The sequence below is a fragment of the Boleophthalmus pectinirostris genome, unplaced genomic scaffold (assembly GCF_026225935.1).
Source record: "Boleophthalmus pectinirostris isolate CB_2022bp ecotype Guang Dong unplaced genomic scaffold, ASM2622593v1 HiC_scaffold_14, whole genome shotgun sequence".
In the NCBI taxonomy this organism is placed as follows: domain Eukaryota; kingdom Metazoa; phylum Chordata; class Actinopteri; order Gobiiformes; family Gobiidae; genus Boleophthalmus; species Boleophthalmus pectinirostris.
The window spans coordinates 32,649,665-32,661,409 of NW_026571047.1; the positions used below are offsets into that span (position 1 = coordinate 32,649,665).

The window sequence follows — 11,745 nt, forward strand, 5'->3', positions numbered from 1 at the left end:
GCAGGACTGAACCAGGACTAAAGCAGGACTAAACCAGGACTAAACCAGGACTAAGCTAGGACTGAACCAGGACTAAACAAGGACTAAACCAGGACTGAACCAGGACTAAATCAGGTCTAAACCAGGACTAATCTTGGATGGAACCCTGAGCTCGTGGACCAAGGTGTCCGCAAAGCACGATCGGGCAACGGCTGCGCTTTGCAACGGTGCAAAGCTCCGCACTGGTCCTTGCGGTCACCCGACAGTCTACACGGCGCACCTTTGGGCCCATCCCGACACCCAGTCCTGGTTCAGTCCTGGTTTAGTCCTGGTTCAGTCCTGGGATCATTCTTGGTTTAGTGTTCCTGTTTAGTCCTGGGATTAGTCCTGGTTTAGTCCATAAGGTTCAAAATTGGATGAAACCGGAAACGTTTTTTTTCAATATTTTTTTCATAAGTCAACAAATTGTTATCTGTTATCTTTTTTTTTTTTTTTTTGGAGACAAATAATGAAGAAAATTTTGTTTTTTTTTCCATTTTCTTATTATTGGTTTTATTTTGAAAAACAAATGAACAAACGATACAAGGAGTCACCAGATTGAGACGAGACGAGATTTTGATTTGCCGTTCAGGTTCATAATTTTGACTTTATTTAATTAATTTTGGTATCAGAGTTTCTCAAGAGGAATTACTAAGCATAGTTAACCCCTTTTTCTTTCAAGACAAATGTAAAAATTTATGGAAAAAAATCTCCTGATCTTATGGCAGTTTTGTCTCGCCAGATCTTGTGGTACGAGATCTTGTCCTGTCCCTTTAAAGCAGTTTACTTCGTTCACTTGTTCAATTTCTCTCATCATATATGTTCATTTCGTTTGTCTCTTCAGGCGTTCTGTGGTTTCTCTCGTCCGGAGGAGCCCAGTGAAAACCTCTCTGCTGTGGCCACGGGGAACTGGGGCTGTGGGGCTTTTGGAGGAGACACCAGACTCAAAGGTAACTCTGATTTCATTAAACTATTTTCAGTTTATATTATTGATTGGTTGGCCTTGCTGTGGAACATTCCAAATAAAGCAATTTTAAGCAATTTTCTGAGACCAGAAAAGTTCCATCATACACCGTTAAATAACTGCAGTCTTTCCTTCAAGGTCCTATATTACAGCATTTTTCAGATTATAAGTGGAACTTCTTTTCATGGTCTGGGTGTTTCCTGCAATTTATAAAAGTTTCAGATTGACAACCACGAGAGGCTCTAGGCTTGTGTGTGAGTTTCTGCACATGTCTCCTCCAGAAAAAGCCTCTGTCCTGCTGCAAATATTGAAAAATGCAGCAGAAAACATTAATCGAGCAACAGAAAGAAAGTTTGGAGTGAGTGAGAAACTTGTGAGGGACTGACGGAAAGCGGGGATGGAGATGCTTCACAGCAACCGGGAGGATGCACCATGAAACTTTCCTGAAGTCACTGGATGGATGGACAAAGTCTGGACTTCAGTGACACAGAAACCATCCTGTCGGGATTCAGAAAGACCGGAATAATTCTAACTGGAACTGATGCTGAGTCTGACGACAGCGACACAGAAGAGGAAGCGGCGCAACGTTTACCTCCAGAGGTCGAGGAGTTGTTCAGAAGTGACACCAAGGATGAAGAATTTAATGGATTTAATGAACTAAACTGTTTTCAGTCCTGGTCTGGTCCTGGTCTCAGTCCTGGTCTCAGTCCTTGTCTCAGTCCTGGTCTCAGTCCTGGTCTCAGTCCTGGTCTCAGTCCTGGTCTCAGTTCTGGTCTCAGTTCTAGTCTGGTCCTGGTCTGGTCCTGGTCTCAGTCCTGTCTCAGTCCTGGTCTCAGTCCTGGTCTCAGTCCTGGTCTGGTCCTAGTCTCAGTCCTGGTCTCAGTCCTGGTCTGGTCCTGGTCTCAGTCCTGGTCTCAGTCCTGGTCTCAGTCCTGGTCTCAGTCCTGGTCTCAGTTCTGGTCTCAGTTCTAGTCTGGTCCTGGTCTGGTCCCGGTCTGATCCCGGTCTGATCCCGGTCTCAGTGCTGGTCTTGTCCCAGTCTCAGTCCCGACTTTAGTCTTGGTCCTATTTCCAGTCTCAGTCCTGGTCTCAGTCCGGGTCTCAGTCCGGGTCTCAGTCCGGGTCTCAGTCCGGGTCTCAGTCCGGGTCTCAGTCCTGGTCTGGTCCTGGTCTCAGTCCTGGTCTCAGTCCTGGTCTCAGTTCTGGTCTCAGTTCTAGTCTGGTCTGGTCCCGGTCTGATCCCGGTCTCAGTGCTGGTCTTGTCCCAGTCTCAGTCCTGACCTTAGTCTTGGTCCTATTCCCAGTCTCAGTCCTGGTCTCAGTTCTGGTCTCAGTTCTGGTCTCAGTTCTGGTCTCAGTTCTGGTCTCAGTCCGGGTCTCAGTCCTGGTCTCAGTCCTGGTCTCAGTCCTGTCTCAGTCCGTGTCTCAGTCCGGGTCTCCGTCCGGGTCTCAGTCCTGGTCTCATTCCCGGTCTGGTTCCGGTCTGGTCCCGGACCTGGTTTAGTCCTGGTTCAGTCCGGCATCACAGTTTAAGTCACAGAAACGGGAAACTTTTTTTCCAGTCTTCATTAAAACACAAAATTGAAAACTGAAAAAACAAATCATTATCTGTTTTTTTTTTTCATTTTGGTTTTGGAGACAAATAATGAAGTTTTTTGTTTTTTTTTTCTTATTTTTGGTTTTATTTTGAAACACAAATGAACGAATGACAAACGGATTCTCCAGGTCTGTTTGTGACGAGGAAACTACATTAGATCAGAACAGAAAACAGAGTCATATCTAAACTCTTGAACAGGTTTCTTCAGGTCAACACAAACCACACAAATCTTTCATATCGTCTTTTATTTTATTGCTCGTTTAAACCATCCACAATCCCCATCGTAAAGACGCTCGGACCGGACCCCGCTCGCTCTCTCTCTCTTTCTCTCTCTGTCCATTCGTCTTCGCAAACGTGAACATTTACTTAAGTCTCCCGGTCTCCTCCTCTTATCGATCCGACGCCGAGCTGATCGCCTTTCATTAGGAGAGGAATCGATCGCGGCTGGAGTCCATCGGTCAGAGGAAGTGTCCGCGGCCGCGTTAGTGTCCAGCGTTTAAAGGACCTGAGCCGTGACAGGAGGAGGACGGCGAAGGATCGGGCCAATTATAAAATGTGACGTTACAGATGGAGGAAAAAGACGAGCGCTGGAATTTGGTGCGGAGAAGTCGGGGGTTGCCGTGTTGGAAAAAAATAAAATAAAATGATTTAAGACGAGTTATTAAAAGAAAAAATGGTAAACGACGCATTTAAAACTATGCGTTTAAAGCTGCACGGTGGAACTTTTTGGTTGAGGGAGCTGCTTTTTTCTGTGGGTATGTCAGTCCAGGACTAAACCAGGACCGAACCAGGACTTAACCAGGATTAAACCAGATCTAAACCAGGTCTAAATCAGGTCTAAACCAAGACTAAACCAGTACTAAACCAGGACTAAACCAGGATTAAACCAGATCTAAACCAGGTCTAAACCAGATCTAAACCAGGTCTAAACCAAGACTAAACCAGGACTAAACCAGGTCAAAACCAGGACTAAACCAGGACTAAACCAGGATTAAACCAGGTCTAAACCAGGATCTAAACCAGGACTAAACCAGGTCTAAACCAGGACTGAACCAGAACTAAACCAGCACTAAACCAGGATTAAACCAAGTCTAAACCAGGACTAAACCAAGTCTAAACCAGGTCTAAACCAGGACTAAACCAGGTCTAAACCAGGTCTAAACCAGGACTAAACCAGGACTAAACCAGGACTGAACCAGGACTGAGCCAGCACTGGACTAGGTCTAAACCAGGACTAAACCAGGACTTAACGAGGACTTAACCATGTCTAAACACGGACTAAATCAGGACTGAACCTTTGCCATGTCAATAGTGGATTATAAATATATACCACAGAACCAATCGCCTGAACTACACCAGGACTGGACCAGGACTACACTAAACCAGGTCTAAACCAGGTCTAAACCAGTGTCATTAGCATAAATATATACCGTATTTTCCGCACTATAGGGCGCTCTGGATTATAAAACTGTAAGTGAACGGTCTATTTTCAAACATTTTTCACAAATAAACCGCCGGAGTTCACCGGTCTTTAAACGAAACACAACGATGGATTCGATGGGTCGTATTGGGACCCGAGTGGATTCGTGTATCGGACGCTCTGGATTGTGGCGCGCAGTCATTTTTTGATGCGGTTGGAGGCTTTTGAGCGCGCCCTATGGTACGGAAAATACGGTAGGTACACTCTGAAACCGTCGAGCCGATTGAACTGTATTAAATCGATTTGAAATATATTGTATTGAATCGTATCGAATCGAAAGCTCACTGTATCGAGGTCTGTATCGTATCGGCAACGTCTGAATGACACCCAGCCCTGCCCTGACCGTCACAAAGCGTGTTTTTCCTGGTCTTATTACCCGCTGACCCTCACATTACCCTTTCCGTCGTATATACTGTGGCCTTATATTAATGAAATGATCTTTTTCTATAGGAGCCGCCACCTACTGTTGATCTAATTATGCCTCCCAGGAAGATCTGCCCCACGTCACCCATCAGATCTCTTCCACTTCAATTACACTTCAACACGATTCATTAGACGAGCCGTGACTAAATCTACACCATCTCCAGTTTAGTCGAGCTCTAAACGTGCGGCTTTGTAACGCTTTGGAATTTTCGCGACCGTTTTGTTATCGTCTCGGTTTTAAAGAGTGTTTAAATATTAACGCGTCTCCCGGGACGATCCTGGTTTCTCTTTGAATTATGGTTCACGGTGAGACAAAGATCTATTGCTTCACCGTGAAACTGCCGGGAACGAACTCGATGCTCAGCGCTGGCTCAAGATGCCACGATGATTAAAAAAAACGCTCTTTATGCGGTTTTCAGCGTCAAATGGTTGTACTTTCTTTTCTGTTCCCATGTGGTCTTATATCTGTGTAATCCTCAGTGGTCCAGGTCTAAACCAGGTCTAAACCAGGTCCTTGGGCGTACACTAGTCTCTGTGCTCTTATACTTGTTTTGATACAGCTCAAGATCATTTTAAAGACATTCAGGAAAGGTTCATGCCTGTCCAGCCAATGAGAACTGCAAAAAATGAGGATCTACACTGGGGATGGGCATTCGATTAAATTTTCTTAATCGATCGTCGGGAGAATTAACGATAAATTTTCAATTACCGTATTATGGGCTTCTACCCTGTGTTTTTAAAGTTTCATTCATATGTTAATACGCCCTGTAATTTGCCCTGTTATATGTTGTGTATGTTTTTGGACTTTGGAGTGTCGATGGTGAATGTATATGGGACAGATAAGGGGTGTATCTCCAACCTTTAGCATCTGCCAGTCTGTTATGGGACACGTGTTGGGACAAAACCGCTGTGTATGTTTCCATGAAGATGTGAACTCAACAGTTATGCTGGTATAAAAGGCATCCAGTTTTCCTGTGCATCAGTGGGGGAACGACCGACTGCGTTGTCGAGGGACGACCGACGCACAGAGAGACGCCGCGTAGGCAAAATCATGCTGAATCAACTTGAATCTTGAGACCTGAATCTGCCTGAATTAATAAAGAGACATGTCTGAGACCTTTTCTAACTCTCCAAGTCTCTTTCTTAAGATCCTCTGTTTAGGCTGCCTCCAGGAGAAGCTGACAGTATTTTTCAGACTAGAAATCGTATAAGTTGCACCAGCCAAAAAATGCATAATGAAGAAGGAAAAAAACATTTAAGTCGCATCGGACTGTAACTCTGTATTTTTCGGACTATAAGTCGCTCTGGAGCGTAAGTCGCACCAGCCAAAAAATGCGTAATGAAGAAGAAAAAACATGTAAGTCGCACTTTTGGGGGGAAATTTATTTTTTTTAAATCAGAGACCAGGAGCAGACATTTTATCTTGAAAGTCAAGTTGTAGTAAAAACAATAGAAGAGAGAACAACAGACTGTTAACGTCACATATGAACAGTTCTTCAGATAAACTATAACATAAACAACAGAACAGAACAAGTTTAACAAACTCTCCATCTCACTCCAAATCACTAAATCCATTCAATTCTTCATCCTCGGTGTCACTTCTGAGCAACTCCGCGCAACTTGGGTTGTCACTGAAGTTCAGGCTTTGACTTCAGACTTCAGGAAAGTTTCATGGTAAGTCCTCCCGGTTGCCATGATGCGGGGATGAAGCTCTCCATCCCCGCTTTCCGTCAGTCCCTCACAAGTTTCTCGCTCACTCCAAACTTTCTTTCTGCTGCTCGATTACCAGCACAGAGGCTTTTTCTGCAGGACAACGCTGATTCTAGAGCCTCTACCGTCCCTGAAAATGAATGTCACGAATTGTAGTTTTCAACTTTTACCTCTTACCTTTAATTCACAGTAGAGATTGACAAATCCAGCGCTGAAATGATCCAAATCATTCTAGTAAAAGTGTGTGGGGTGTTTTCTGTTTGAGAACTCAGCCTAAATATGCAGGATTTGTGTGTTAAATGTGTGAATGAAACAAAACACAACTCCACGAAACAAGATTATAATCAGAAAATAGAGTAATATGGGTCCTTTAACATTTCCAAACCCCAAAGCAACTCATTTTGATTACAGTAGCCTCATCTGTGTTATAGAAAATGCCATATCCTCTTTGTTGTTGTTGATTTTCCTGTATCTGCGTCCCTGTGTCCCTGTGTCCCTGTGTCCCTGCGTCCCTGCGTCCCTGTGTCCCTGCGTCCCTGTGTCCCTGTGTCCCTGTGTCCCTGTGTCTCCAGCTCTGCTCCAGATGTGTGCAGCTGCAGAGGCGGGGCGGGACTTGGCCTACTTCACCTTCAGAGACTCACAGCTCATGTCCGACGTGCACAAGATCCACCGCTTCCTCTGTGAAAAACACGCCACTGTGGGTAAGAACTGAACCAGGACTGAACCAGGACTGAACCAGGATTAAATCAGGGCTGAACCAGATCCAATCAAGGACTAAACTAGGACTAGACCAGGGTTAGAACAAAGAGACTTGTATGTCAGACGTATGCATAAAACAGAAGTATGACTATTTAAAAATGTGAGCAAACAGCATCAGTTATCAGATAGAATATTAATTAATTAATATAATATTAACTCCACAGTGTGTAATGTTTTGTCCAAACACAAACTAAAATAAAACATATTGTCTTTTTGGACGTTTCGTTTGTTAAACACATGTCCTCACTCTGAGTGGGACTCTTCTTTGGCAGGAGGAAAGCCGCCTCCTGCTTGTTTCTATGGAAACATTATACCACACTGTGGAATATTCCAGCCAAATCAACACTTTGGCTGTAATATTCCACATTGCGGCATAAACCAAAAATTATGAATGTAACTCGGGTTCTATGAGTCCCAGATGCCCGCGGGGGCCGCACTCAAAAAGGATTAAACACCAATGTTCCAACACATGGTTCTACTTCAATTCTTTTTCTATATTTGATCTTAGAGTGTGAATTAAAGTGAATATTGGATTTTATTTGTCAGCCGCAAATTCAAGTAGCCTGATTCATCAGACGGTTTCACTTCGTACAAACTGTACTCTGACCTCACAGCATTAGGATTTGTTCGCTCGATGGTATGCAGGTACTTTTTTATTTAACCAATCGCTGCGATTTGGTCGTGACGTATGTAATGCTCCAAATCCTGTAGGAAGAAGGACATTAACGTCTTTCCCCTTGATAAAATTCACCAAACATTCTCTTTGTTCCGGCTTTAAATCCTCGATCTTGGGAATCGCTGCCAACACAGAATGTCTGTCTATTCGCTGATTGGCTGGTGTCTGAACTTGCACTTCTGTAGTTCTTACAAATCGTCTAGTGTATTTTGATTCCTGATCTAGTCGCTGCAGAAAAATGAAACTGAGCGGAGGCACTAGGCGGCGCCAGCCTGACTAAAATTCAAGCGCTTCCTTCTACAATAATCAAACCTCAGATGAGATGGAGCGACGTCTCTGGAGCCGGATGATGTAAGAGACACTGAGATTTGTTCAGGACGAGTCTGAGATGTGGGTCAGGTGACGGTGTTGGAGTTCTGTGTAATGGAGCGTGAAGAGCAGAGACTCTGAGGAGGTGAAAAAGTTAATGAGGCAAAACTACAAAACATCAGGACGCAGACTGGACGGTTTAGGGTTAGAGCGGCAAATCTCACGGACAAAACCTGAAATGAATTGGTACAGAAGTCATATTGATGGAGATTTATATTACGTTTAACTTTCTCTCCTTTTCTCTTCCATCTCCCTCCCATTATCCCCTCCTTCGTTATATCCTCCCTCTTTCTTTCTTTGTCTCCATTTCCCTCATTTCTATCTTCTCTCCCTCCCTTCCTCTTGCTTCCTTCCTCATTCCCTCTGATTTTCTCTTCTTCCTTCTTTATCTAACCCCACTCTCTTCTCCTCCCCTGTTCCCTCCCACCATCTCCCTCTTGTTATCCGTACAAATTTATATCCCTCCCTTCTTCTTGCTCTCTTTATCTCTCTCTCTCTCTATCCGACGTTCCCTCTCTCCGTCTCTCGTTCTCAGGTGAAGTCTACGATCTTTTGGAACGGTATTTCGTCGGTCACGTCGAGAACTGCTCCGCTCGTCGTCCTGAAATCAGCCTTTATTCTTTCATTTACAAAACCCTGCGCTCGTCTGGCTCCTCTGGCTCCGCCCCTCGCAGCTCCCTTCTGGAATCAGCCAAACTATAAACCCTGTAAACCTTTTTTCTAGACAAAAAAATACACGGAAATCTCTCAAATGAAGCCAACAGGAGGTAAACGTAAAGTGTTACATGAAGCAGTTTGAATGGAGAGACTGGGATTAGTCACAGAATGTCACAAAATATGAAACATCTAATTAGTTTTTTTCAAAATGAGCTCTAAACAAAATTACTAAACAAATTTTGATTAAAGACGGGGGTATTTTTACTTCTTTAACTTCTTTAACACTAACACATCACATATTTAGATCTCCGTGTTCCTTTTATTGTTTTGAAAATGCTGTATTCGCCAAAAAACAACGGTTTAACATGTGTTATAAGTTTCCCTCTCTCTTTGCTCTTCATACTAAGTAACTCCCCCTTCAGAGCGCTGTCACAACACAATCAGCGTACGTCCCACTAATGAAACTACAGCACATCGCATCAGGTTTTTGTATACTGTATTTTTTGGACTATAAGTCGCACCAGCCAAAAAATGTGTAATGAAAAAGAAAAAAATATATATAAGTCGCACTTTTTGGGGGAAATTTATTTTGTAAAATCAGAGACCAGGAGCCGACATTTCCTGTTGAAAGTCAAAGTTGTAGTAAAAACAACAGAAGAGAGAACAACAGACTGTTAACGTCACATATGAACAGTTCTTCAGATAAACTATAACATAAACAACAGAACAAGTTTAACAAACTCTCCATCTCACTCCAAATCACTAAATCCATTCAATTCTTCATCCTCGGTGTCACTTCTGAGCAACTCCACGACCTCCGGAGGTAAACAGAGCGTCGCTTCCTCAGTTCCAGTTCCAGTTAGAATTATTCGGGTCTTTCTGAATCCTGACAGGATGGTTTCGGTGTCACTGAAGTCCAGACTTTGTCCATCCATCCAGTGACTCTGCTGCTCGATTATCGTTTTCAGCTGCAGATTTCATGACTTGCAGTTTGTAATCTGCAAAATCTGATTTTCTTTTTGGGGGCATTTGTGTTCAGTCTTCTCAGTCTTTGTCTTTATAAGTTTGTTTAAATGTTAAATTGTTCAGTGGTGCAGAAGTAATGTTGTGATCGACTGACATGATACAGACAGGACAGAGGCTCTTTCTGCAGGAGACATGTGCAGTAGAGCAAAGTGACAGTGGTGCAGGAGGAACAGGAGCAGCAGATACTCACACACAAGACTAGAACCTCTCCACACTTCACTCAAACATTTTAATATAGAAGTCACACAGGAAACACTCAAACCATGAAAAAAAGTGCGACTTGTAGTCCAAAAAATAGAGTATTTATGTAGAAATGGGTGACGTTGGCTTGTGGGCGGAGCTTCATACAGAATCTTACAGTTAACCCTAAAGAGGCTTTGAATAGGGCCCGGGAGAGATTGCTAAATTACTCAAACATGCATAGATGACTCTAAAACCTCTTTAGGCAAAAAAATAAAAAATAAATACATTTTGCACTGTACCCCGTCTTTAAGGCAATTTTTTTTTTTTTTTGTTGTTGTTGTTGTTTACTGGACAAATATTTACATAATTGTTAACTCCCACAGTATTATTTTCATTGTCTTTACATTTTTATTGTAATAACATACAACAAATTATACTTTTGTGAAGTTCAAATACAGTTATGGCGTAAAATCAGCACTGTTTCCTTCCTTTGTGATAAAAAATCAAACTGTCCGACATTTATAGTCTGAATATTCAAAATTGTAGCTTACTTTTGTTCAGATCAAATGTTTTGTGCTTTTCTTCACTTTGGCTCCAGTCGCCTCTGTAATTCTGAATATTCTGATGACATTTAATTTCAAAGTACATCTGATTTGTTCCTGCCTTATTCAACTAATCATATTTAATACCTGTTTGGAAAGAAATGAAAAGTGTGTTCTGCAGATCGAGTGTGTTTTTAGATTTGAAATTGGTTTATATTTTTTCATGTTACTCGATGATTTGAATAAAAAATTTGGATAATAAAAAACTCTCGTATAGTTTTATTTTTGTTGGTTGTGTTGGTGTTATAAGTCTACAGCAATTTACAACATTAATAAGACAAAAAAATATATATGTAAAGTGCATTTTGAGCTTTGGAGATGTAAACAGACTAATAATAATAAAGAGTTACTCAAACGTGTGAACTCCAGGTCTGTTTTTGAGGAGTAAACAACATTATAACCTGCCTTAAAGCTCACAAGAGTCGATTTCGTGTAATACAGGACTTTTAAAATCCCGATTATTTAAAATGAGGTGTGGTCCAGTATGGATATTTTCTACCAAGATCAATTTCTAATATTTGCAGATGCTGAGAATCCATATCGAGGACCTTAAATTAAAGACACGTTATTCCCAAATGAACAAAATGGATTTTCTGCTGATATTATAGTTGGATTTTAATGATGATTGTGTAAACATACAGACTCCTCTTCACGTCACAGCTCTTCAAATCCATTGGAAAAATATTGGAATATTGGAAATGAGTTTCCTCCGCAGGGTGTCTGGGCGCTCCCTTAGAGATCGGGTGAGGAGCTCGGTCACACGGGAGGAGCTCGGAGTAGAGACGCTGCTCCTCCACGTGGAGAGGAGCAGCTGAGGCTCGGGCGTCTGTTCTGATGCCTCCTGGACGTCTCCCTCAGGAGGTGTTCCATGTCCCACCGGGAGGAGGCCCCGAGGAAGACCCAGACACACTGGAGGGACTGTTTGGACATTAAATGTAGCCCATTTCTTTTCAACATTCAATTGAACCAGCAATATCAGAACAAAATATTCCATAAAATAATTACAAAAAGATTAGAAATGATGCAAAACACGTCTTAACATTTCAACATTTCTAATGAGATAGATGGGCCTGTTCCAGTCGGGCTGCAGCAGATCAGGTGCAGCATTCAGTCGTTTTTTGTTTTTGTCTGCATCTCTAAAGCTCAAAACACTCTATTCCACCTTGTGATGTCATGAAGCTGTAGTTTTTGAGTTAACAGCTCCTTTTTTATCACCCCAGTGCTGAAGTCTCTGCACTGGCTCCTGTGAGCTTCAGGATAGATTTTAAAGTTCTTTTATTG

At 42.5% G+C, this 11,745-nt stretch overlaps 1 protein-coding gene across 1 annotated transcript in view; it reads left to right on the forward strand.

Annotated features, from left to right (window-relative positions):
* The window catches only part of LOC110166453 (poly(ADP-ribose) glycohydrolase-like), a 77,251-nt gene extending 66,581 nt beyond the window's left edge, over window positions 1-10,670 (forward strand). Inside the window, 3 exon segments of the mRNA XM_055149865.1 lie at window positions 863-968; window positions 6,765-6,893; window positions 8,532-10,670. Of these exon segments, the coding sequence (XP_055005840.1) occupies window positions 863-968; window positions 6,765-6,893; window positions 8,532-8,698 (402 nt within the window). The 3' untranslated portion in view covers window positions 8,699-10,670.
* The last annotated feature ends 1,075 nt before the right edge of the window (window positions 10,671-11,745 follow it).